At 44.7% G+C, this 22,364-nt stretch overlaps 1 protein-coding gene across 8 annotated transcripts in view; it reads left to right on the top strand.

Annotated features, from left to right (window-relative positions):
- Positions 1 to 22,364, top strand: part of DAAM2 (dishevelled associated activator of morphogenesis 2) — a 115,127-nt gene that overhangs the window by 61,377 nt on the left and 31,386 nt on the right. For all 8 annotated transcript variants that reach the window (XM_025990859.2, XM_025990858.2, XM_072731652.1 and 5 more), the window contains 10 exons: positions 960 to 1,185; positions 6,640 to 6,729; positions 9,664 to 9,738; positions 10,190 to 10,284; positions 13,822 to 14,155; positions 15,183 to 15,293; positions 16,489 to 16,592; positions 16,681 to 16,747; positions 17,758 to 17,875; positions 19,883 to 20,021. In XM_025990859.2, coding sequence (XP_025846644.1) covers positions 1,018 to 1,185; positions 6,640 to 6,729; positions 9,664 to 9,738; positions 10,190 to 10,284; positions 13,822 to 14,155; positions 15,183 to 15,293; positions 16,489 to 16,592; positions 16,681 to 16,747; positions 17,758 to 17,875; positions 19,883 to 20,021 — 1,301 coding nt within the window. In that variant the 5' untranslated portion in view covers positions 960 to 1,017. The remainder of the gene's footprint in view (positions 1 to 959; positions 1,186 to 6,639; positions 6,730 to 9,663; positions 9,739 to 10,189; positions 10,285 to 13,821; positions 14,156 to 15,182; positions 15,294 to 16,488; positions 16,593 to 16,680; positions 16,748 to 17,757; positions 17,876 to 19,882; positions 20,022 to 22,364) is intronic.

The following is a 22,364-nucleotide window of genomic DNA, read 5'->3' on the forward strand; positions in this document are numbered from 1 at the left end:
ATGATTTTTGGTCTCTGGCCAAAGTGGTGCCCTCTGTTCTTGGTTGGTATGGAAAATAAATCTGACCAGATTTTCTTCAGTATTGGCGGACCACCATCCCAATGATCAGCTTCATTTCCTTACTTGGGGTTCACTCCCCCAGGGATGACTGCCCCGGGTTACCTCTCCTTCTAGATAGATGGGTGAACCTATGCCCTATTAACAGTTCACTTTCCCTTAGACATGCCTGAGCACAACAGACTGGCAAAAAATCCTACAGGCCTCTGAAGACTTCTATCCTCTACTTCCCAAGAGCCATGCCATCCCCCCACCAGCCTACTTCAGCCCTTCCTTTTCCATTGGGTGAAGCCTTTATTTTAAAAAAAACTTTTTTAAAAGATTTTATTTATTTATTCATGAGAGACACAGAGAGAGAGGCAGAGACACAGGTAGAGAGAGAAGCAGGCTCCATGCAGGGAGCCTGACATGGTACTTGATCCCAGGTCTCCAGGATCCCACCCTGGGCTAAAGGTGGCGCTAAACCACTGAGTCACCTGGGCTGCCCTGGATGAAACCTTTAAACCAAGCATCTATACATCTTAAAATGAATCTAGTGACTGACTGAGCCCTTCTGAAAATGGCTCTGCCAGAGGATAGAGGATACCCATCTATACAATCATGGAGAGGGTGTAATTCACGGTCTGTGACTGAGGCCCTCCTCTGTTCTCGCGGGGCATGAAGGTGAGAATCTGAAAGTGTTTGTGGCAGGAGATACTAGAGGACACGATGGGAAAGAAATGCTTCCAGGTGAAAGGAGCTGGAGGGAACAGAAAGCTGTGAGAGAAGGGAGGATGGGCCTGATTATTGGGTTGAGGGCTTCTAACAACTGGCAAAGAAGTTATGGTGGCTCAGTGATCACTGTCCCTGCCTACCTGGCTGCCATTGCCTGACCACTCTGTGCTGTCTGTTTTCCTGGCCAGATCACGATGAGGACCTAGGGCATCTGCCTGCTGATTACCCGCCTGGCCTGGAGTAACCATGGCCCCCCGCAAGAGAAGCCGCCATGGCCTGGGCTTCCTGTGCTGCTTTGGGGGCAGCGGCCTTCCTGAGATCAACCTCCGGGACACCCATCCTCTGCAGTATATGGAGTTCTCAAGTCCTATCCCAAACCCAGAGGAGCTCAACGTCCGCTTCGCAGAGCTGGTGGTCAGTGAGGGGATAGGGAAGGGAGGATGTTGACAAGGGGGAGGAGGACTCTGGAGCAGGGAGAGCAGGACAGAGGGCAGAGACCCATGTGCAGGGATCTCTACCTTTGAAACTCTGCTTGGGGATAGGGTGAGCCTCTTAGGATGCCTCAGCTGTGAGGGAGAAATAAGTCATTCACTGGTCTGGATACCATGAAACATGTCCCTGGAAGAATGGACCTACTTCGTATCTCCAAGACCTCATGGCACAGCAGTTAGGCTACCATGAAAGGAACAGGTCCAGGCTTTTGTAAAATAAGGCAGTGAGGAGCTTCGAAGAATACCAGAACACTTGACACCTTTCTCTCTCCTGCTCTCTGGAACTTCCCTGGGATCTTTTCAACTCAGATACAGGAACAAGGGAGAGACTGGGAATCTGTAGGCAGATACCAGATCTTTAAAGCAGGGAATGATTGACTAGAGATATGGAGGTAGAGATGCCTCTATTGTGCCTAGTTCAGGGCTGGGTGATTATATCCAATGTCTAGCTTATGGCAGTGGAAGCTCTGTCTTTCACACTGATAGCAGCTCTTCCTGACTCTGTAATGCTCATTTAGACTAGAGCGCACTATGTCTTTGCGAGAACCACTCACAAAGTGAGTATGTGAAACTCTATACTCTGACCACAAAAAGAACAGGAAAGAAGCATGATTCCTCTTCTTGGAGGTACGACGGTGAGACAAAGCCAAGGGGACTGCCAGACCAGGGATGCAGGACCCATGCCCAGGACTCGGGCCTGAATTCTGCATAGAGTAATAAGCACAAGTTCATCTATCATTAGCTCTTGGTCACTCATTCTCACGGCTGGCCAGTAGTCAAGCCAGTAGAGAAAAAATGCTGTGTGATTTGAAGTGGGATTTCACACTTGATTTTGCTAATGACTGTATTTGATTAAGGCAATCTAGCTCTTCAGGTAACTGGACCACTATAAGATAAAACCATGCGGGTTATGGGAAAAAGTTATCCACCTTCCTCATCACATCAGGTTTAGGGAAACTCATTGTTGTTCCTGAACTCAGGTTCAGGAAACCTTCCTCCTTTTCTCAGGATGGAGCATGGGTGGGAGAGGACAAAGTATTTACTAGGTTAGAATGACATTTGGAACCTGATTGGTGTTACTACTACTAAGAATACTGCTGACACCAAATGTGTGGGTTTTCCACACCAAGCAATTCCCTAATTCATTGCAGACACCATCTAGTGTCCTACAACTTAACTCCATGTTGACACTAACTACCCAGAGTTAACATAGACCCCACAGATGAAGATCTCAGATCCACAAAATGGCCCCCCACCCAGACACCAGTCAGAAGTAGGTCCTCATGTTACCTACACTTCAGAGAGATGTGGCTACAAGTTGAGTGTTCCTGTGATCTTCTCCTCCAGTTGGATAATTTGCTAGAATGGCTCACAGAATGTAGGGAAAGACTTCACTTGCTACCACCAGTTCATTATGAAGGATATTACGAAGAATACAAATGAACAGCTGGATGAAGGGTTACACTGAGTAAGGCCCAGAAGGGTAGGGCTCCTGTTCTGAGCACAGGTGCTTCTGCCTTATAGAGTTTGTGTGCACCATCCTCCCAGTCATGTGAATGTGGTCACCAACCCAGAGGCCCTCTGAGTCTTGTCATGTAGGGGTTTTTATGGACATTCCATCATGTAAGTACGATAAATTTTTACCTTCACCTTCAGTCTCTCTTCTCTTTCCAGAGTTTGAGAAGTGGGGCTGAAAATTCTAGGCTTCTAATCAAAGCTTGATCTTTCTGGTGGCCAGCCCCATGAAGGTATCTAGGGTCCCACCAGAGTTGTTTCACTAGAAGAACAGAGGCTCCTGCCACCCAGGAAATTCCAAGTGATTTAGGAGCTCTGTGTCAGGAGCAAAGGATGCTCCTATCAATTTTTGTCACTCATAGAATTCCAAGGGATTTGGGAATTTTATGCTATGAACTGGGAACAAAGATAAAAAATATATTTCTTACATTATCAGAGCAGGTATATTTTCTTGAATAGAACACATGAGCTTTGAAAGGAGGACAGGATGAGAAATGTTCCTTTCTTTGGCTCTTTTATTCAGCAAGTATTTATTGAACATCTTAGGAGTGGTCAGGACTCCTTACAAAGTACATTGACAAAAGCAAGGATGAGTCACACAAGTCTTATATCTGCAAGGAGAACTAACCTCAGCAAACAAACTGAGCAAACTAACATTGAGCTAGTTTTGAGCATTGAGACCAGCATTGAGCAGACAAATGAAAAAGATTCTTTGAGAGCCTGCTGTGTGCTGAGACCTGTAGGGATCTCATAAATTTAGTGATAAACCAATAGGCACAGATCCTGCCCCCAAGCATGTAACATCTAATAGGGAAGACTGGTCTTGAACAGTAATGACAAGAGTAGTGTTTGGAAAAGGAACATTCATAAACCTGTGACAATGTCTAGCGGGGAAGTTAAATTCTTAACTGGGAGTCACAGTGGTTCCCCCAAAGAGTAACATTTCACTGAGATCCAAAAGAGTGATGGCTAGAGAAGTGAATGGGGTTACAGAACAATGACAGAGGGTTGTCTTCAACAGGAGAAGCAGCATCTCTGAGAATCTTTGGTCAGAAAAGAGCTAGGCCTTTAGGGGTTCACCGTGGAAGATGAGAGTGAGGATTTCAGACTCAATCCTAAGGTTGATAGGAAGTCACCAAAGCAGGATGGTCTTCTAAAAGACCGTTCAGAATTCTCTGTTGCAGAGGGGTTATGAGAAGACCAGTAGGTGGGTTTTGGTGTTATCCAAGCTAGGGAGAATAATATCTTGGACTAAAGTGTCATCAGTGAGGATGGAGAAGACAGATTGAAGAGTTATTTAGGAGGAAATAATAGGACTTAGTGGGCTTGGGAAGTGAGTAGAAATCATGGTATACCCAAGTTTCTGATGTGAGGAACTGGGTAGATATTCGGGCCCTGTAGAGGGCAAGAGATACTAGAGGAAACTCATGTTTAAGGGGCCTGGGATGATGAGCTCAGTTTGCATATTCTCTCTGTGCATCAATTTCCACATCTATAAAGTGGATTGTTGTGAGTTTAATGAGTAAACATTAAGCACTTAGAACAGTGCCTGGCATGAAGTGACACTATATAAATGTGTGAGGTACCTGAGGGGCATCAAAATAGACAGGCACAGGAGGCAGTTGGGTCCCACGGTCTGAAGCTCAGGAAATTGGTGGGCTGGAGCCACAGGTTCAGGAGAGTCTGAGTAGTAACAGTCCTTGGGAATGGCTGGAAAGTCTTTACCTAGGGAAGCATACTGGAAGGAGACCCTGGGACCCAGAATGGTGCCCTGAGGGACTTCAACATTTGACGGTAGGAAAGAGGACAAAAAGACATCAAGGGAGCCCAAGACAAACATAGAGCAAAACCGGAGGGATTACTGGAGAGCGTGGTTGTCACAGTAACTAGGGGAGCTTCAATAAGGAGTGAATGATCTTCAGTCAGTCATAGGCTACCTGGGCTGAGCCAAATCACCAAGAAATAGCCATTGATTTAGTGACAGAGACCACTGATGAGAAGAGACAAATACATACGTAACCAGAATCCAAGTTTGAATGTAACTGCTTTGGAGTTCAGGAAGGAAAAGGTGGTCTTAGCTAGGAATGGCTCTGAAAGGCTTGCTGGAAGAGGCTGACCTTGAGCCTGGGTAAATTAGACCAGGGTCTGTAGGGTGGGTGGTAAGGAAGGGCAGTCCAGGTGAATTAACCGTGTAAGCAAAAAAAGAAGAGATGCATTTTGCACTGGAAGCATAAGGTGCATATATCTCTGCTCTTTCTTTGATCTCTGATTCTGACCATGGAAAGGAAATACTCCAGAAACTTTAGCGTAGGGTGCTAGGAATCTTGATTAAGGATGTTACTGGTATATGTAGACAGTGATTCTAGGGAAGAACCTTTGTTTAGCATTAGATCTGCAGGAATCTTTAGTTCCAAAGGCAGGCGAAGTGATGGGCATTGTTTCAAATTATCTTTGTATGTGCTGTCCAAGAGGGCAGCTGTGGCCACTTGGGGCTGTTGCATATTTGAGATGTGGCTGGTCTGAACTGAGAGGAGCTATAAGGATGGAATAATCACCAGACTTAGATGCTTTTCTTTCTTTCAAACTCACTGATATTTTTTTCTGTTGATTGCATGTTAAAATGAGTATATTTTAGATATTTAGATATTATTAAATGAAATCTATTATTAAATATAACTTCAACTATTCCATTTTAATTTTTACTGTGACTAGAAATTTCTTGAAAATACATTTGGCTCACATTGTATTTCCACTGGATGGTTCTGATCTACCTAAAGGAAAGTCTTCAATATTCTCCCTTAAAAGTATAGCGAAAGGGATATTGATATTCAAGACCCTTAGACTTTCTTAATATTACTTTCACTCTTTATCACTTTTGAAAATATAAAGATTATTAATAGTATGCTTTACTATCTTAATGCAAGTATTGCTTTTGATTTTGAAAAAGAAAGCTTTCACAATAATTGAGTTGAAAAGCAGGCTATGTTTCCTGTGGCCTATTAACTATGTCTTTGATGAGCCTTGGCATAGCTCATGAATCACAAGTGAAAAATCTTCAGTAAGAGAGGTTACTAGAGGCCATCTAGTACAGGCAAACCTACGGTGTTATTCCGAACTACCTATAGAATGACCCTAAATTTGATGACATCAGAAACCACCCAACTCTACTGCTTGAGAAGTGTGGGTTATCCTGATGGAGCCCCCAGACTTGTGTGAGTGGAGGAGCTGCCTCTGACAGGCACACCTCTGTAGCAGGCAGATCAGTAGCTCCCTTGCCATGGCATACATACTCTTCTTGCCAGGAGAGTTGCACAGCTTCTTGTCCTCATCAGCTCTCCTCAGCCTGTGCTGGGACCATGCCGAGGTTGGGGGAACCAGAGAATTTCTGGGGGAAAAACTCAAAGGGCAGGGATACTTGCAGGATGGGGGTAAAATCTAGGTCTGTAGACTGAGTGCTTTGTCAGGCCTTGACTAAAGATGTTGACAAGCTTAAGAAGGACAAGGAAAGGAAGATTAGAAACCTGGGGCAAGAGGGTTAGGAACTAGCAAAGCAATGCAGGAAGGAGATGGACAGGCAGCAGGGAGCCTAGAGAAGGAAGGCGGAATTTGTAGAAACAAGTAGGGGTGGACACAAAGTAAGGGAAGCATGGATAGAGGCAGCCCAGGCTTGGCTAGATGTAAGGGAATGGGGGTGGTGGTGTAGGGCTGTATTTCTAGCCAAAGAAGAATTGCCCTATCATACTTTGATACTCTCTGGAGGAAGATAGTAGGCTGAGGGATAGGTTTGGGGGAGTTGCAATTTCCTGTAGCATTGAGTATTCTAATGTTAACCATCTCTGGGTTTTATTTCTTGTCTTTGCAGGATGAATTGGATCTCACTGACAAAAACCGGGAGGCTGTGTTTGCACTGCCTCCAGAGAAGAAATGGCAGATCTACTGCAGCAAGAAGAAGGTGCCATCCATGTCTGACCCCTTCCATTGCCACCTCAGGGTCCCCAGCATGGGACAGCTCTTGCCTCCATGCTTGCTTACTCATTCAACAGATATTTATTATACACCAGCATTGTTCTGGGTGTTGAAGGAATTACCATGAATAAATCAGGGTAAAAAATTCCCTGCTCTCATGGCGCTGACACTCAGGGAAATGGGATTCGGTTTTTCAAAAACCCTTGACACAGGTAGCCCATTGGGTTCCAGGAATAGGGCTGCATTAAGGAGATTCAAAGATGACAAGACCATACTCCCTTCTTGTGCCTGCCTGAAGGGTATGTCACCCTGTGTCATACCCAAGGGCAACTTTGTTGTAAGGACTCAGTCTGGGTGGGGGTAGTCTCTTCTGAATTTTTGGCCCCCACTCTGTCCCAGACTCGGCCTCACAGGGCTGGAGGTACATCGGGGTCACACATCAGCCCCCATTCTCTCTACCTACTCCTCCCTCTCTCCTCCTTCATTAAGAGATGTCTTCAGTCTCCTGCCTGTGGTCCTCCTTAGGAAGAGGTGTGCCAGGCTCCAGTTGGGGCTTCATTGGATATTATCTCCTCCCCTCTGCTTCCCAGCAGCAGTGCTTTGTCTCCCTTGGTCTTTCTTCTTATGTGTATGTGTCTTACACTTCTTTCTCTGTATCTCTCTTCCTCTCTTCTATTTTAGCCTTTCTCCTTCTTGGTCCATCTTCCTTGTCTCCCCTCCATCCTCCCTTTTTTCAGACTAGCAGCTTTTCCTTTGACCTCAGAGTATAGGAGTTCGGGAGTTAGGACCCAGTTACTCCCACACCTGAGGCTCAGATCTGCTCTTCACTGGGAGAAGACAGGCAGGTCTGTGGCAGTTCTGAGCCTTCTGAGCCATTGCTCCTTCATGTTCCCTGAGCCTGTTGTTCATGGCTTTTTTTTTTCTTCTTCTCACCCGAGGGTATTTGTCCCATCTGGGGCTCCCTGACCTTATAAAATTGGAGAATTAGAATGCTACAACACTCTAGAATTGGAAGGAGCTGCAAAACAATTCAGTCTAGTCCTTTCTTCTGTATCTGAAGCAAGGATGGCCTCAGGAGGCAGTGGACTCGCCCAAAGCTCCCAGCCAGTTCTGGCCAGTGGCTGCACCGTTGCTAGAACCCAAGCCTGCTGGAGTCTAAGGGCCTGTGGCAAGATGCAGGGGCTGTGCACACTAGTCTAGTATACTCGATGCACATTTACTAGACACCTGCAGAATACTGTGCTCTATGTCCAAGACTCTCATTGTGAGAAAGAAGGTCTTTAAAAAGTTCAAGTCATAGGTGAAAGGAAAAAATGAACTTCAGGAGTAGTTAATCATGTCTCATGCTTCTCCACTTTCCAAATGGATATACTATGGAGTTGATCTCTTACACAACTAAAATAAAAAATTTGCTGAAGTACAAGGACAACTTGTTCTACCTTCCAAACCAGATTACATGCGAAATCCCCCCCATACTTTCACATACCCCTCTTTTGTCATGTGGTATTTCCTCTTTCTGAAACACCCTTCCCACCTGTCTTAGCTTCAATAATCTTTAATAATTCAGTCCTCTCAGAGACCCCTTATGGGCCTTCTGTTTTAGATGCTCCCACCCTGGGCTTCCACAGCCCACTATAAATGGTTCTACCATAGAATTTTACCCTGCCTCTGGCATTAAACTATTCCATGGAAGACAGAGACTTACTTTGTATTGAGTACTTTCAGGACTCAGTCCAGTTATTGGCATGTAGTAGGTACTCCTTTAATGCAATATGGAATGGATAAATGATGAACTGGCAAAGGCAGGATCTATATATTTGGTGGTGGATTTGTTTTTGGTTCTGTGATCCCCTCCGCAAGGTCAGAAGATAGAATTAGGGGGCCTCAGTCATGAAGAGCTAACACATAGCCATGTGAAGTCACAAAGACCAAATCCCACTGGTCTAAAATTTGGATTTTTGAGAAACAAACTGGTGAAGCTTGAGTAGATGTAGCCGAGGGATGCAGTGCAAAGTCCAGGTCAGCTGGCAGGCAGGTGGTTTGTCAGTGAGGTTCTGGAAGGGGAGGTAAGTTTTTATGCATATATGAAAGCAGATTAGCAGAAGGCAGATGAGAGGGAATGTCCAAAATGCACCAGGGACAGGAAGGAACAAGGTGTGTGTAATACCCAGAGCCAGATTCCTTGGCTGGAAGAGAGGGGCTAGCTCTTCAATCAGCATTAATATTTATTCAACTCTCATTATTTTTGCCCATCCTTGGTGAGGAATTGAGGTTTTCCCTTGGAACCTGAGAGCTGGGCCAAAAGCCCTGTGCTCTGCCTCCAAACTACACTAACACCTCCTGAGTCTCTCCAAAACCCAGGGCTTTGGGAGTCTCCCTCTTTTAGTAAAGCTACTGTTTGCTGAGTGCCTACCATATGCCAAGGAACTGCACCAAATGCTTTATATTAGTATTTCTCAAACAATCCGAGAGAAAGACTTAAGTTCCAAACTATCACAAACTAATACTTCTGTAAAATACAATAAGAATGATAGTATTAGTCAAATTTAAAAGCCAGATATCTGAAATAGAAGTGTAGATTTTTATTAAGTTCAACAGACATAGAATTATATTTTATTTAGAAGCAGAGGAAACAGATACAACAGGAAAAACATTTATATTATATATATTATTTATTGAAAGTGCATATATCTCTGTGATTTCTGCCCATCTCAATTGGCCAGTCACGAGATTCCATGTTCATTATCTGCATTTTACCAAGGAAGAAATGGAAGCCTGGAGAGATTTTGTAACTTCCTCAAAGTTATTCCTGTCTGGGTGGGGCTAGAAAGGAAATCTGCTGGCGTGGAATGAGGCTCAGGATCTCAGGCCATGGGGCCTATCTTCCAGTTGATCCATACAATCTTTCTTCTTGTTCCAGGAGCAGGAGGACCCCAACAAGCTGGCCACCAGCTGGCCTGACTATTATATCGACCGCATCAACTCAATGGCTGCGGTGAGCAATGGCTCTGCCCCTCTCCTGGTCCCACCTGGAAAAGCTATGAGGGAGAGTGATCCTCCCTTGTCTTTCCCTGAACTTCACACCCTGCTCACCTGGGGATCATCAAGCAGCCTTTGAGTTGTTCCTGAGATTTTCTTTTCTTTAATCCCTCCATTCTCTGTGTGAGTCTAGGCCATTTAAACATCTATTAACCATTTGTATATCATACAGTCTTGGGAAATGGGCTGAACCAATAATTCTCCTATTTCACAGACAAGGAAGGTGAAGTCTGGGACTGGGACCTGGGTCTTCTTAGAGTCTGATGCTCCTAGTAAACTATTCCTTGAGGCCTCACTCTCCCTGAGGCAGGAGTGGCTCCTGGGTCACACCTGGCCTGGGGGGAGGGTGCAGGGAGCTTGGGCTCAGGCAGCACAGTAGAACCTCCGCCCCTTCCCACCTACCTCAGATGCAGAGTCTGTATGCCTTTGATGAGGAAGAGACGGAGATGAGGAACCAAGTTGTGGAAGACCTGAAGACAGCTCTCCGGACACAGCCCATGAGGTGACTCAGTGTGTTTCCCCTTCCCACTTCCTTCCACACCCCTTCACCTGGTGATCCCCCTCAATTTTCTGAAGCTCCATCCAATGCTCTGCTCCCATCCCAGGCCCTGTCCCTTGCTGGCTCTACTCCTGGGCATCCCCTAGAGTTCCCTGCACTTAGCCCTACTTCCGACCTCCTCCAACCCCTCTCTCTGAGGAGCTGAGAGGCTTTCAGAGCATGGGCATGTGGGGGACCAGGGGAAAGAACATAGGAATGTGGGATAAGGAGATCCCTGGGTGCTGGGTGGCTCAGTGGTTTAGTGGCTGCCTTCGGCCCAGGACATGATCTGTAGTCCTGGGATCCAGTCCCACATCGGGCTCCCTTGCATGGAGCCTGCTTCTCCCTCTGCCTGTGTCTCTGCCTCTGTGTGTGTGTGTGTGTGTGTGTGTGTGTGTGTGTCATGAATAAATAAATAAAATCTTTAAAAAAAAAAAAAAGGAATGTGGCATAATCCTCAGGTCCTGAAGAGCCATCTGAGCAGAAATTGAGGGCAGATACTTGTTTTTCTTGGGAGAACAGAATGAGAGAGAGGGTGGCCTTATGGACAAGGTGTGTATGGACAAGGTGTATGAGAAAGATCTCTGAGGATGAGAACCCCGGCCAGGAAGGAGGGCAGTGTGGGCAAGAGATACTCAGCCACTAGGGGGAGATGTGGTGTCTGTGGACAAGAGTCTACCACCTACAGGAGTGATGCAGGCCAGGAAAAGCAGATGATTTTGAAAAGAAAGACCCTTACCCCTTCCTAGGCCACTTGCGCAAAGTTCCCAAGTGGGACAAGAACCACAGGTTCTCCTGGTGCCTGGGAGCTGGATTGTGGCTGCTTGTGGGGACTGACTATTAAATTTCCAGCAGTTTTGCAAGCTGCTTATTAAACATAGCTATGATTAGACTATGATGTTATATAAACTTAAAACTAAGTAAATTATACCAAAACCAAAAGTAATAAATACTTAAAACTTTTCACTCCCTAATTACCTAATGATCTTACTGCATTTTGGTTTTATGTATGTTCTTTACTGTTCTATGTGGTCTTGAGTGTATACTCATTGTATATGTGTGGTGGAAATGCAGCTGACCCTGAACAAGGTGGCTGTTAGTGCCAATGCCCATGCAGTCGAAAATCTGCATATAACTTTTGACACCCCACAACTTAACTACTAACAGCCTACTTTTGACCAGTAGCCTTACCAATCACATAGAGTTGATTAACATGTATTTTACATGTTATATATATTATATACTGTATTCTTACAATTACAGAAAAGAAATTGTTAAGAAATTCATAAGGAAAATACATCCATAGTATTGTACTGTATTTATTGAAAAAACCTCCCATGTAAGTGGATCTATACAGTTCAAATCTGTGCTATTCAAGGGTCAAATGTACTATAAATGTTGCATTGCTTTCCAGCTCCATGTTCAATGATGTCACATTGATAGCTTGAAATTAGCTATGCTGGGAATATTTATACTCTAGAAATTAGGAAACACTACAATCAGGCCTTTTTTTCTTTCTTTAGAAAGCCGGTTGTTAAATGTCTACCAGCATACTGGCCTGCCTGTGTGCATTTATGTGTGTGCGTATGTGTGAAGTAGAGGCCAATCTTTCTACTTTGGGAGCCAGAACTTAGAGCCTTGGGAGAATGGGAGCATCTTAATCCCGTTTGTGGTTGCTGGGGGCGGGGGGCTTGTATGGGAAGGGGATGCAGAAAGGATGAGGACATAGAGGAAAGGAGTTGATGGAAGGTTGTCGGGTTTGTCTCCCACTTCACTTTACTTTTCTTTCCCTTAGTAAAATTCTGTTTACAAAAGTTATACATGGTGGAAATTCTGCATGATACAGGAAAGTGTATAATAGAAATAAATAATACACATTTTAATGACTTAATTTGAGAGTATGTTCTATTTTATAGACATATTTGTATAATAATATGGAATTACACAAATAAAGTTGGGACCAAATGTATTAATTATATGCAACAGTTCCCTCAGCTCCATTTATGACATGTCCTTAGATCATTATTATTCTATGAAATCAAGTGTTCTAAGCCTTTTCGTGTGTTTGCGCGTATGAGGGTACATGTGCTATGGATGACTTTGGCACCAGATGAAACCTAATGACTGCTTATCAGAGTGATATTTTTAAATAATAAAATATATAAGATGAATAATAAACCAATTAAATTGAAATACAGTTACCAAATATGCAAAATTCGTGAGGTAGCAATTAATGTGCTTCTTTATGCTTTAAACAGTAAGAACTGGCAACCACCATGATTCTGAAGTGCTGATGAGTGGAAATGATAGTTTGAGACACCTGCAACAACTATAATTTGATATAAAAATAGCTGATTTCTTTGGGTAACAAAATCACAGATTCTGCGAATACCACTGTAGTTTATTGCCCACATTCAGCATAGAAAGAAATGATACATTTCAGGTAGAGGTTACCAAAAATAAAAGTGTAACTTCTTTTTCCCATCCAAGTTCACAGACCCCTGCATGTTAGCCATAGACCGCTTAGAGGAACACAGAGTCCAGATTAAGAACCCCTGAACAAGGGATGCCTGGGGGGGCTCAGCGGTTGAGCATCTGCCTTCGGCTCAGGGCATGATTCCTGGGTCCAGGATCAAGTTCTGTATAAGGCTCCTGGCAAGGAACCTGTTTCTCCCTCTGCCTATGTCTCTGCCATTCTCTCTCTCTCTCTCTCTCTCTCTCGCTCTCGCTCTCTCTCTCCCCCTCTCTGTCTCTCATGAATAAATAAGTAAATTTTTTTTAAAAAAGGAACTCCTGAACGAAATGATTGTTAATGCTTGTTTCTAACATTCCAGATAACAGGTATTTTCATAAGGATCCCTTGAAAAGGGCCTTCCCAAGCCTTGGTCCTGTGACCCAGTGACTTTGATGGCTGCCCTGTCTAGAAGTCCTGTCCTCTTTGTCTTCTGACTGTAATTCTCTTAATTTCCATCCTCTCTGGAGATGAATTTCCAGGTTTAATAGCAATGATAATTATAGTAATAATTGCTACAAGCATTCCCTTCACGTATACACCATCACAGCTATGCAGTGACAGTCAATGACCTGCACATACATGGTATTTAAGGTGCAAATAAGGCATCAGTCTCCTGTGAGGGTGATTGGATTTCAGTGCTTTCAGTAAACTCTCTAAATGAGCCACGTGGCTACTGTAGGTGGGACACAGGTTAGGGGGTAACTATTTGCAAAGTGTATATAGAATAACATGCAGGGATGCCTGGGTGGCTCAGTGGTTGAGCGTCTGCCTTTGTCTCAGGCTGTGATCCTGGAATCCCGGGATCGAGTCCTGCATCAAGATCCCTGCATGGAGCCTGCTTCTCCCTCTGTCTATGTCTCTGCCTCTCTCTCTCTCTCTCTCTCTCTCTCTCTCGTCTTTCTCATGAATAAATAAATAAAATCTTTAAAAAAAAATAGCATGCAAATTCAGGACACCTGTTGTGCTCATGGCTCTGGCCTGGACAGGTTTGTGACACGCTTCATTGAGCTGGAGGGTTTGACCTGTCTGCTGAATTTCCTCCGGAGCATGGACCATGCCACCTGTGAAAGTCGCATCCACACCTCCCTCATCGGTTGCATCAAGGCTCTGATGAACAACTCCCAGGGGCGGGCGCATGTGTTGGCGCAGCCTGAGGCCATCAGCACCATTGCACAGAGCCTGCGTACAGAAAACAGCAAGACCAAGGTGGCTGTGCTGGAGATCCTGGGCGCCGTGTGCCTGGTGCCTGGTGGCCACAAGAAGGTGCTGCAGGCCATGCTACACTACCAGGTGTATGCAGCTGAGCGGACGCGCTTTCAGGTGAGGGGCCTAGCAGAGGGTTTATATACAAAGACGTAAGGGACCTTAAGAGATAGGAGTTTGGCTGGGAAAATGGACTCCTCGCTAGACCGTGGGTTTCTTGAGATTGGATTATTGGTCTATGGCTCTACATCTCTGAGCCAGGTGCCTGGCTAATTATAGCGGCTCAGTCAAATATGGAATTGAGGGCAGCCCGGGTGGCTCAGCGGTTTAGCGCTGTCTTCGAACCAGGGAGTGATCCTGGAGACCCGGGGTCAAGTCCCACGTCAGGCTCCCTGCATGGAGCCTGCTTCTCCCTTTGCCTGTGTCTCTGCTTCTCTCTCTCTGTGTCTCTCATGAATAAATAAATTTTAAAAAAATTTAAAAAATGGAATTGAATGCAATTGCTAGGACCAAGATTTTAAGCCCTACAGCTGGCGCTTACCATGGGCACCTGGGGAACAGTGCTGGATGCTTAGGCCATGCTATTCTTTTTTCCTCTCCTTGATGTGCCCCAGAAAAGGAATGAGATAGTTTATTACCATGTGTCTTATGTAGAGTAAGTATCAATAGATGTAAACTGTCACTACAAATACTATGGTTTGTCTACCATAGACCAAGTATCATTTTTAGACACTTACCCTGTGCAGAAAGTGGCCCCTGACCCTTTGTAGGAGATTCAAAAGAGGTAAAAGGCAGTGTCTGTGCCATCAAGGAGCTGGGCAGGAAGATTTATGAGCCATAAACAGAGCTGTAAACAGCTGTGAAGTGCTGAAGCAGCATTTTGGCACTGCCCTACAAAATAAACTAAGCCCTGGAAATGAGTGGAGAGGAAGTAAGGCAGGACTGAGACTGAGCCATAGAGAGGCAAAGGATGCTTCGTGGAAAAGCTGAGCTTTCTGGAGGGCCCAAGGTAAGCTGGATAGATTGGGTAAAGCAAGCATATGGGGCAGGCTAGGCAGCTGGAATGGTGGGGGCACTGGCAGAGAGGCTGGGTGTGTGGGAGCCTGAGCCCACCTTTCCTCTCCTGTCCTGCCTTTCATTCCAGACACTGCTGAATGAGCTAGACCGAAGTTTGGGTCGGTATCGGGATGAAGTGAATCTGAAAACAGCCATCATGTCCTTCATCAATGCTGTCCTTAATGCTGGAGCTGGAGAGGTGAATCATCTTCTCCTTGCCCTTACTGTTCCTGGACTTTCTGGGTCTAGGGGAGTGTGTGCAAGAGGGAAGGGGCTGAGACCGCTTGTTGGTGTGACTGTCACTACCATCACTGTCTTTGGATTATCAAACTGTCTTTGGATTATCAACTCTTGCCTCCTTCACTTGGGGCAGAGAAGGAATAGCTTGTCATGAACCTTGCTGTCATGAGGGGCTCTTGGGGAGTTTCTTGCATGGGTTGCATTGTGCATTATGTGTCTCCTGGACAAACCCCAAGCTTGGCTAGCTGATGCTGGCTTAGGGTGGTGGGGGATCATTTATGGGAGGAGAACAAGTGTGGACCCTTCTTTCTAAAGACCTGCTCCTGGACTGGTTTCTGAGTTGGCTGGTCATGCCCTCTAGCACCTTCTGTTAGGAGGTATGGCTTCTGATTTTCCTTACTGTGGGGTCAGAATGGGGCTCTCAGACCATAAAACTAGGAACAGTTGAAGAAGAACTTGAAGAGCAGGTTAACTCCCCAAATTCTAAGGGAACCACTTACCCCAACCAAGATTGGCTTGTTAAAGGTCAAAAGAAGCAATTTAATAATCTCTACCTTTCCCTCTTTTCTGTCAGCATACTTTTCTTGCATCTAGTCCTGATAAGCTGAGTTTGGTGAGGTGGGTTTAGTGAGTTTGGTTTGGTGAGGTGAGGGAAAAATCTGTCCCTAAGGCGCTGGCATCATCTTTGTTGATACTATACTAATCTGTTCTGATTAGTTGGTTACCATACTTCATCAGATAATTCTTAATGAGTATCACCCCTGTAGGTAAGTAATATCATTCCCATTTTACATATGATGAAACTAAGGCTTTACAAAGTCACAAAACTAGTGAACGTCAGAGCAGGGATTTGAACCAAGACCTGTCTGAAATCAAAGCTTATGTTCTACATTATTCTATCGTACCACTCTTTGATGCCAAAGGCTGAGAAAACTGGTAAGGAATTTGAAGGAAGTGAGGCCAGAGACCTAATAGGAGCAAATAACAAGGTCAAGGGTATCTCCTCCTGCCCTTTCTTGGAGCGCTGGACTTGAAGCAGTTCCAGATGGGTTGCTGCAGGTGATATGGTAGGACAAGGACTGGGGTGGGTCAACTGGGGACTCTGGTGGAAGAGCCACAAGCCAATAATTCTTGTCCTCCCTGGTGATCCCCAGGATAATCTGGAGTTCCGCCTTCATCTACGGTACGAGTTCCTGATGCTGGGGATTCAGCCTGTGATTGACAAACTCCGGCAGCATGAGAATGCCATCCTGGACAAGTAAGGCTCAAGCCACCCATCCCCACTGCAGATGTATGGATTACCTAGAGGTAATATCTACTCTACTCTATCCCCCCATCCTATCTAGGCATTTAGACTTCTTTGAGATGGTCCGGAATGAGGATGACCTGGAGCTAGCCAGGAGGTTTGACATGGTGAGAAGCCTGCAGGGATGGGGTAACTGCATGGGGTCCTGGTGGCCCCACAGCCTCTCCTCCAGATCCTGTGTTGTGGTCGGTCCAGTGTTGGTTGGCTTCCCTGGTGAACGGCCCTATAACCAGGTCTTACTTCTGGAGCCTGGAAGTGTGTTGGCTCTGGGGGCCTCACCTGGCAGGCCTAACCTGGTAGGGCATCTCCTCTGCTGGGAGATCACAATGTCCAAAGGAAAGAGAGCCAGTTCTTAAACATGATTATTCTCAAATGCCTCTCCTAGACGACATTCCCTCTGCTTTCCAGCAATTTCCTGAGTCCTGTCTCCCTATAACTTACCAGATCATGCTTCACAAACCAGATTGTCTTTTCATTTTAGCCTCAATAACCCTGAAAATACACAATTCTACTGCTTTAATATCATATTATAAAATCTCTATCCAAATGGAAACCTCCTTCTAGCTGTAGTCACCAAGCACCAACCCATCATACTGTCACAAAAGCCTGGGATTTACAGGTGGAGAGACTGGGATTAGCTTGCCTGTGGTCACACAATGAGAGAGTAGATCTGGAATTTGAACCCAGGTTGTGTGGAACTATATTACATGGTCTTTGAGTTGTCTATGCCCCTGACCCCTTCCCTTAGTTTGAATCAGTAGTTCTCAACCAGGAGTGACTTTGCCTCTTCCTTCCCCTGTGGACATTTTTTGTTGTTACAACTGGCGCAAGGAAGATGCCACTGGAATCTGATAGATATTGACCAAGGATGCTGTGGAATAGCCTACAGTGAACAGGACAGCTCCCCACAACAAAGAATGATTCTGGTCCAAGACGCCAATAGTGCTGAGATTGAGAAATCCTGCTTTATATAATTAGGACATCTCCCGCCTCCTTTTCTCTGTGCCTTCCTTTTTAAGCCTGGGAACATCATCCTGGGGAATGGGGCTCAGTGGATGGAAGTAGGGTTTTCTCCTCTCTTCTTCCTTCCCATTCACTGTGCCCTCCATTCTCTCAGGTCCACATCGACACCAAGAGTGCTTCCCAGATGTTTGAGCTGATCCACAAGAAGCTAAAGCACACTGAAGCCTACCCCTGCTTGCTGTCTGTCCTGCACCACTGCCTACAGATGCCCTGTGAGTAGCCTGCGCTTGTCACTTCCTCAGCCAGCCTGGGCCCTGGCTAGTGGAAGGTTGAAACAAGCTGTCAGGAACCCCTGGGTTGATGAATCTGACTGGGTCTCTCTTTGTAATGCCCCCAGGAGGCCTGACCACAGGATCCAGGCCCTTGTTCTTCCCTCCTTCTTTGGGGTCAGGACATCCATTGTCACCCAGGAGAGAAGCTGATGATGACTAGGCCCTGAAGAGTGCTAAGGTCCTGGTCTACCAAGCAGTAGCTTGATCACTGCAAAATCAAACAGCTCTGGCTATCAGCTTATGACAGGGGACTGATCCATCCTCTTGGGGAGCTCCGAAAAGAAGTTTTGGGGAGTAGCACAGATGTAGACTGAACATGCCTTTTTTCAAGGTATATCAACTCCTCCATCTCTACCTTGTGAGCTCCACTTTAACATACTTACCCTTGTGTCTCTTTGCAAATATCAAAGGTCAGCATCTAAGCTTAGCAGATGCTAAGCTCTTAAGATCCAGGTGTGCACAGTGACTGAATAAATTGCACATGATTACTAATAGCCACCCTAGCATGCAATTTGAAGTGAGCTGTAACTGTACCATTTGGTATTTAAGCTCTTCAGAAAATTGAAAATTTGGAAGACTAATATGGCCAACCATCATGGTCAATCTAGGCAGACTCTAGTGGTGGTGATGGTGGCACTGGTATTCATGTTGATGACGGCAATAACTACAACTTACTGTATGCCAACTCTGGGTCATGTGTGATGCAAGGCCCTTTGGCATAGCATCTCTAAACCTCAAAATGACTTTAGGAGTGGGCATTATTATAACTACTTTATAGTGAATGAACTTGAGGCTGGGAAAATCTGTAGATATGAAGGAATTTTTGTGTCTTTGTGGTCATGGCCTTAGATGAAACATGTTGTACTTCTGTGAGCCAGTGACCTGGCTTTACCCTGTTTTCCCAGGTGAGAGGTAAATGGAAAACTATGCCACATGGCAAAGCCTGTGTCAGTGAAGTGATGGGAAGGAAAACGGATACAGTGACCTAGACCAGGAAGGTATCCATTCTCTAAAGCTCAGTCCAGAGATCTGCACAGAAGATGTAGGAAGTCCCTGAGAAACCTAGCATCTCCTCTCACAGGGTCTTATGTGTTGTGTTCCATGAGCATTGACCATGGATCTCTTCTGCCTCAACATGGGGTTTTGCAGACATGACCTTCCCATTGTAAGCATTATGGTTTGACTTTGAGGTCATCATCATGCTGGTTGACCTCCTTTGGTGGTCAGTTGAGAGAAAGTACTTGGGATCAAGAACTGAGGGATGGGGACTTGTGGCTAGCACATGAAAGGAAGGTCCATGTTCCACCAAACCATGATTACGGAGGATGAGAGCAGAGCCCTATAAGATCACACACAAGCCTTTGCCTTCATAGTTCAGGGTCACCTTCAATGAGAAATCTGCCTGGATTCCATTAGCACTTCTCCAACCCATTCTGACGCTCTCTCAGTGCATACTTGTAATTAGTTTCCATTCATCTTTCACTGTAGAACAACAGCATAGATAATCCTAAAACCTTTTCCTTTTTTAAAATTTCCCTGGAGTCTTCATTATTTAGCAGGTAATATTTTGGAGCAGATTTACTTTCTGAAAGGTACTGTTTTTAGATAATGGAAAAGGCAATTTGCATTCCCAAGGCATAGGCCACTTAGGGTACCTACAGGGAAGAAAAGCAACCAGTAAGCACTTTAGGGAGTAGAGAAATGTGTAGAGAATTGACACATTCATAGAAAGTGAGTTGCAGATCATCAACAAATGACCACATTTGTGAATCTCCATCATCAGCATCAGCAGCATCATTGCTTCCCCTATCAGACTGGGATCTTGCCAACAGAGGGAGAAGGCATGCTTCACCAGCCTGGGCCCAGGCAGTGACTCTAGGGCAGGGTCCCAGGGGGCTCCAGGGCTCATTAAAGTTATGACTCCTGTTGTCCTCCCCCCATCCCCAGACAAGCGGAACGGTGGCTACTTCCAGCAGTGGCAGCTCCTGGACCGCATCCTTCAGCAGATTGTCCTCCAGGATGAGAGGGGTGTGGACCCTGACCTGGCTCCCTTGGAGAACTTCAACGTCAAGAACATTGTCAACATGTGAGCAGTGGCCAGCTTCCACCTGTCTTCCTCCTCCTTCCCCATCTCTCTCCTTCGTGGGCTCTCACAGTGAAACCTCTGCTCCCTCTCGTAAACCACATGCCTCCAAATGCACGATAAGAAACATGTCCAATATGGAGATGTTCCATATAGGCACTGTTCAAACGTGGCTGCTGAGCACTTGGCATGTGGATAATGTGACTGAAGAACTGAGTTAAAAACTTTATTTCACTTTAATTAAATTCAGATAGCCACATAACATGGCTAGTGACTACCATATTGAACAGCACAGGTTTATTGGGAGTGTACTCAGCTTTAATGATCTACTGCATGGAGTGGATAGAAGAATTTAAACATATTGACTATGGTCTGTGGACTAACCAGTCTTCCAACTTGCTTTTGTATGATCCATGAGCTAAGAGTAATTTTTACATTTTAAAAGAGTTTTTAAAAACAAATGAGAGGGGCACCTGGGTGGCTCAGTGATTGAGTGTCTGCCTTTGGCTCAGGTCATGATCCCGGGGTCCTGGGATCAAGTCCCACATCAGGCTCCCCAGGAGAGCGTGCTTTTCCCCCTGCCTGTGTCTCTGCCTCTCTCTGTCTGTGTCTCTCATGAATAAATAAATAAAATCTTTAAAGAAATAAAATAAATAAAAACAAATGAGAATATGTAACAGAAACTATACCTGGTATATAAAACTTAAAATATTTATCCTAACTCTTTAGAGAAAATTTGCTGATCACTGAAATCGAGCATGGCAATTTGACTAAAGCTATTGGATAAGGATGTCAGAGCCTAAGGTCTTCTGGCTTTTCTTTGACCCTGTGTATAGAGAAACACAGAGAACCAAGTTTAAATTAGCAATAATCAGATGTTATGTTAACACTAATTTTTAATTTTTAAACTCACTTAATTTTGTTTTTTAAATTTTTATTTGATTTCCAGTTAGTTAACATACAGTGTTACTTTAGTTTCAGGTGTGCAATATAATGATTCAACAATTTGTTACATTGCCCAGTGCTTATCATGATAAGTGCGCTCCTTAACTCTCATTGTTTGTTTCACCCATCCCCCTGCCCCGCTCCCCTCTGGTAACCATCAGTTTGTTCTCTGTAGTTAAGAGTTTGTTTCTTGATTTGTCTCTTTCTTTCTCTTTTTTTCCCCCTTTGCTCATTTGGTTTGTTTCTTAAATTCCATCTGTGAGTGAAATCATAATGGTATTTGTCTTTCTCTGACTTATTTTGCTTAGCATTATACTCTCTAGCTCCATCCATGTCATTGCAAATGGCAAGATTCCATTCTTTTATGGCTGAATAATATTCCATTGTATATATACACCACATATTCTTTATCCATTCACCAATTGATGGACACTTAGGCTGCTTCCATATCTTGGCGTTTGTAAATAATGCTGCTATAAATGAGAATCTGAACTAGTTGCCATTTAAATAGATAAATTGGCTCTCAAGGATTCATCGTGTCAAATTCCAAAGCCAGGTAGAAAACAATTTTTGAACTACTCATGCTACTGTTTTCACTTGTACAAGTAGTTGGGTATTCATGTAGTTAATCCCACTGGTACACTGGACAAGTGCAACTAGCAAAGTAATCAAAATGCAGCTTTATTCTTATTTTTATTTTTGTTTTCTACTAATTCTTTACACTATTTAGTGGGGAAGCTTTTCCTCTGCCAGAGGATGAAAATGCATAAGGTCCAATGAGGTTTAGGCCTCTTCTTGAGCAATGGAAGTTCTAAGATCATTTAAAGCCATAAACATAGTCTCAAATCTGCAACTAGAAGAACTAGTACCAGATGTGAACCATGTGAATTCTAGATTTGATTTAGCTTTAAATCTCTTTGCTGGGCTGGGGCTGGAAGCTACAGTGGGAAGGGTGTGTGTGATGACCAGCTTTCTTTCTCTGTTCTGTTTTTCATTTAACCCATTCTACACACACACACACACACACACACACACACACGCACACACACACCACCTCTTATATTAACCAGTTTCTAACCCTTACCAGAGGCAGTATGGGGGCAGGAAGGAGCAGCAGAGGGAAAGGTCTTGCTTTATCAGGTCCTTTGGCCTTGGCACATAGATAGAGACATGAATTATTTCTGAGATCTTCTGAAGTTCCTTGTTACATGCCTTTCACTATAAAACCCTGGTCACTGGCCATGCAAGGCTTTTTTATCCCCTGGGGCTGGTTGTTATCATCCCTTCCATCGGCTCCTGATTCACTGGCAATTCAGTGCACAATGGCATAATGTTAAAGTGTGCAATTTTCTGCTAGGTGGACATCTTGGACAGGACTTAAAATGGCATCATCCCAGTATC

This window comes from Vulpes vulpes, chromosome 1 (genome assembly GCF_048418805.1).
Source record: "Vulpes vulpes isolate BD-2025 chromosome 1, VulVul3, whole genome shotgun sequence".
In the NCBI taxonomy this organism is placed as follows: domain Eukaryota; kingdom Metazoa; phylum Chordata; class Mammalia; order Carnivora; family Canidae; genus Vulpes; species Vulpes vulpes.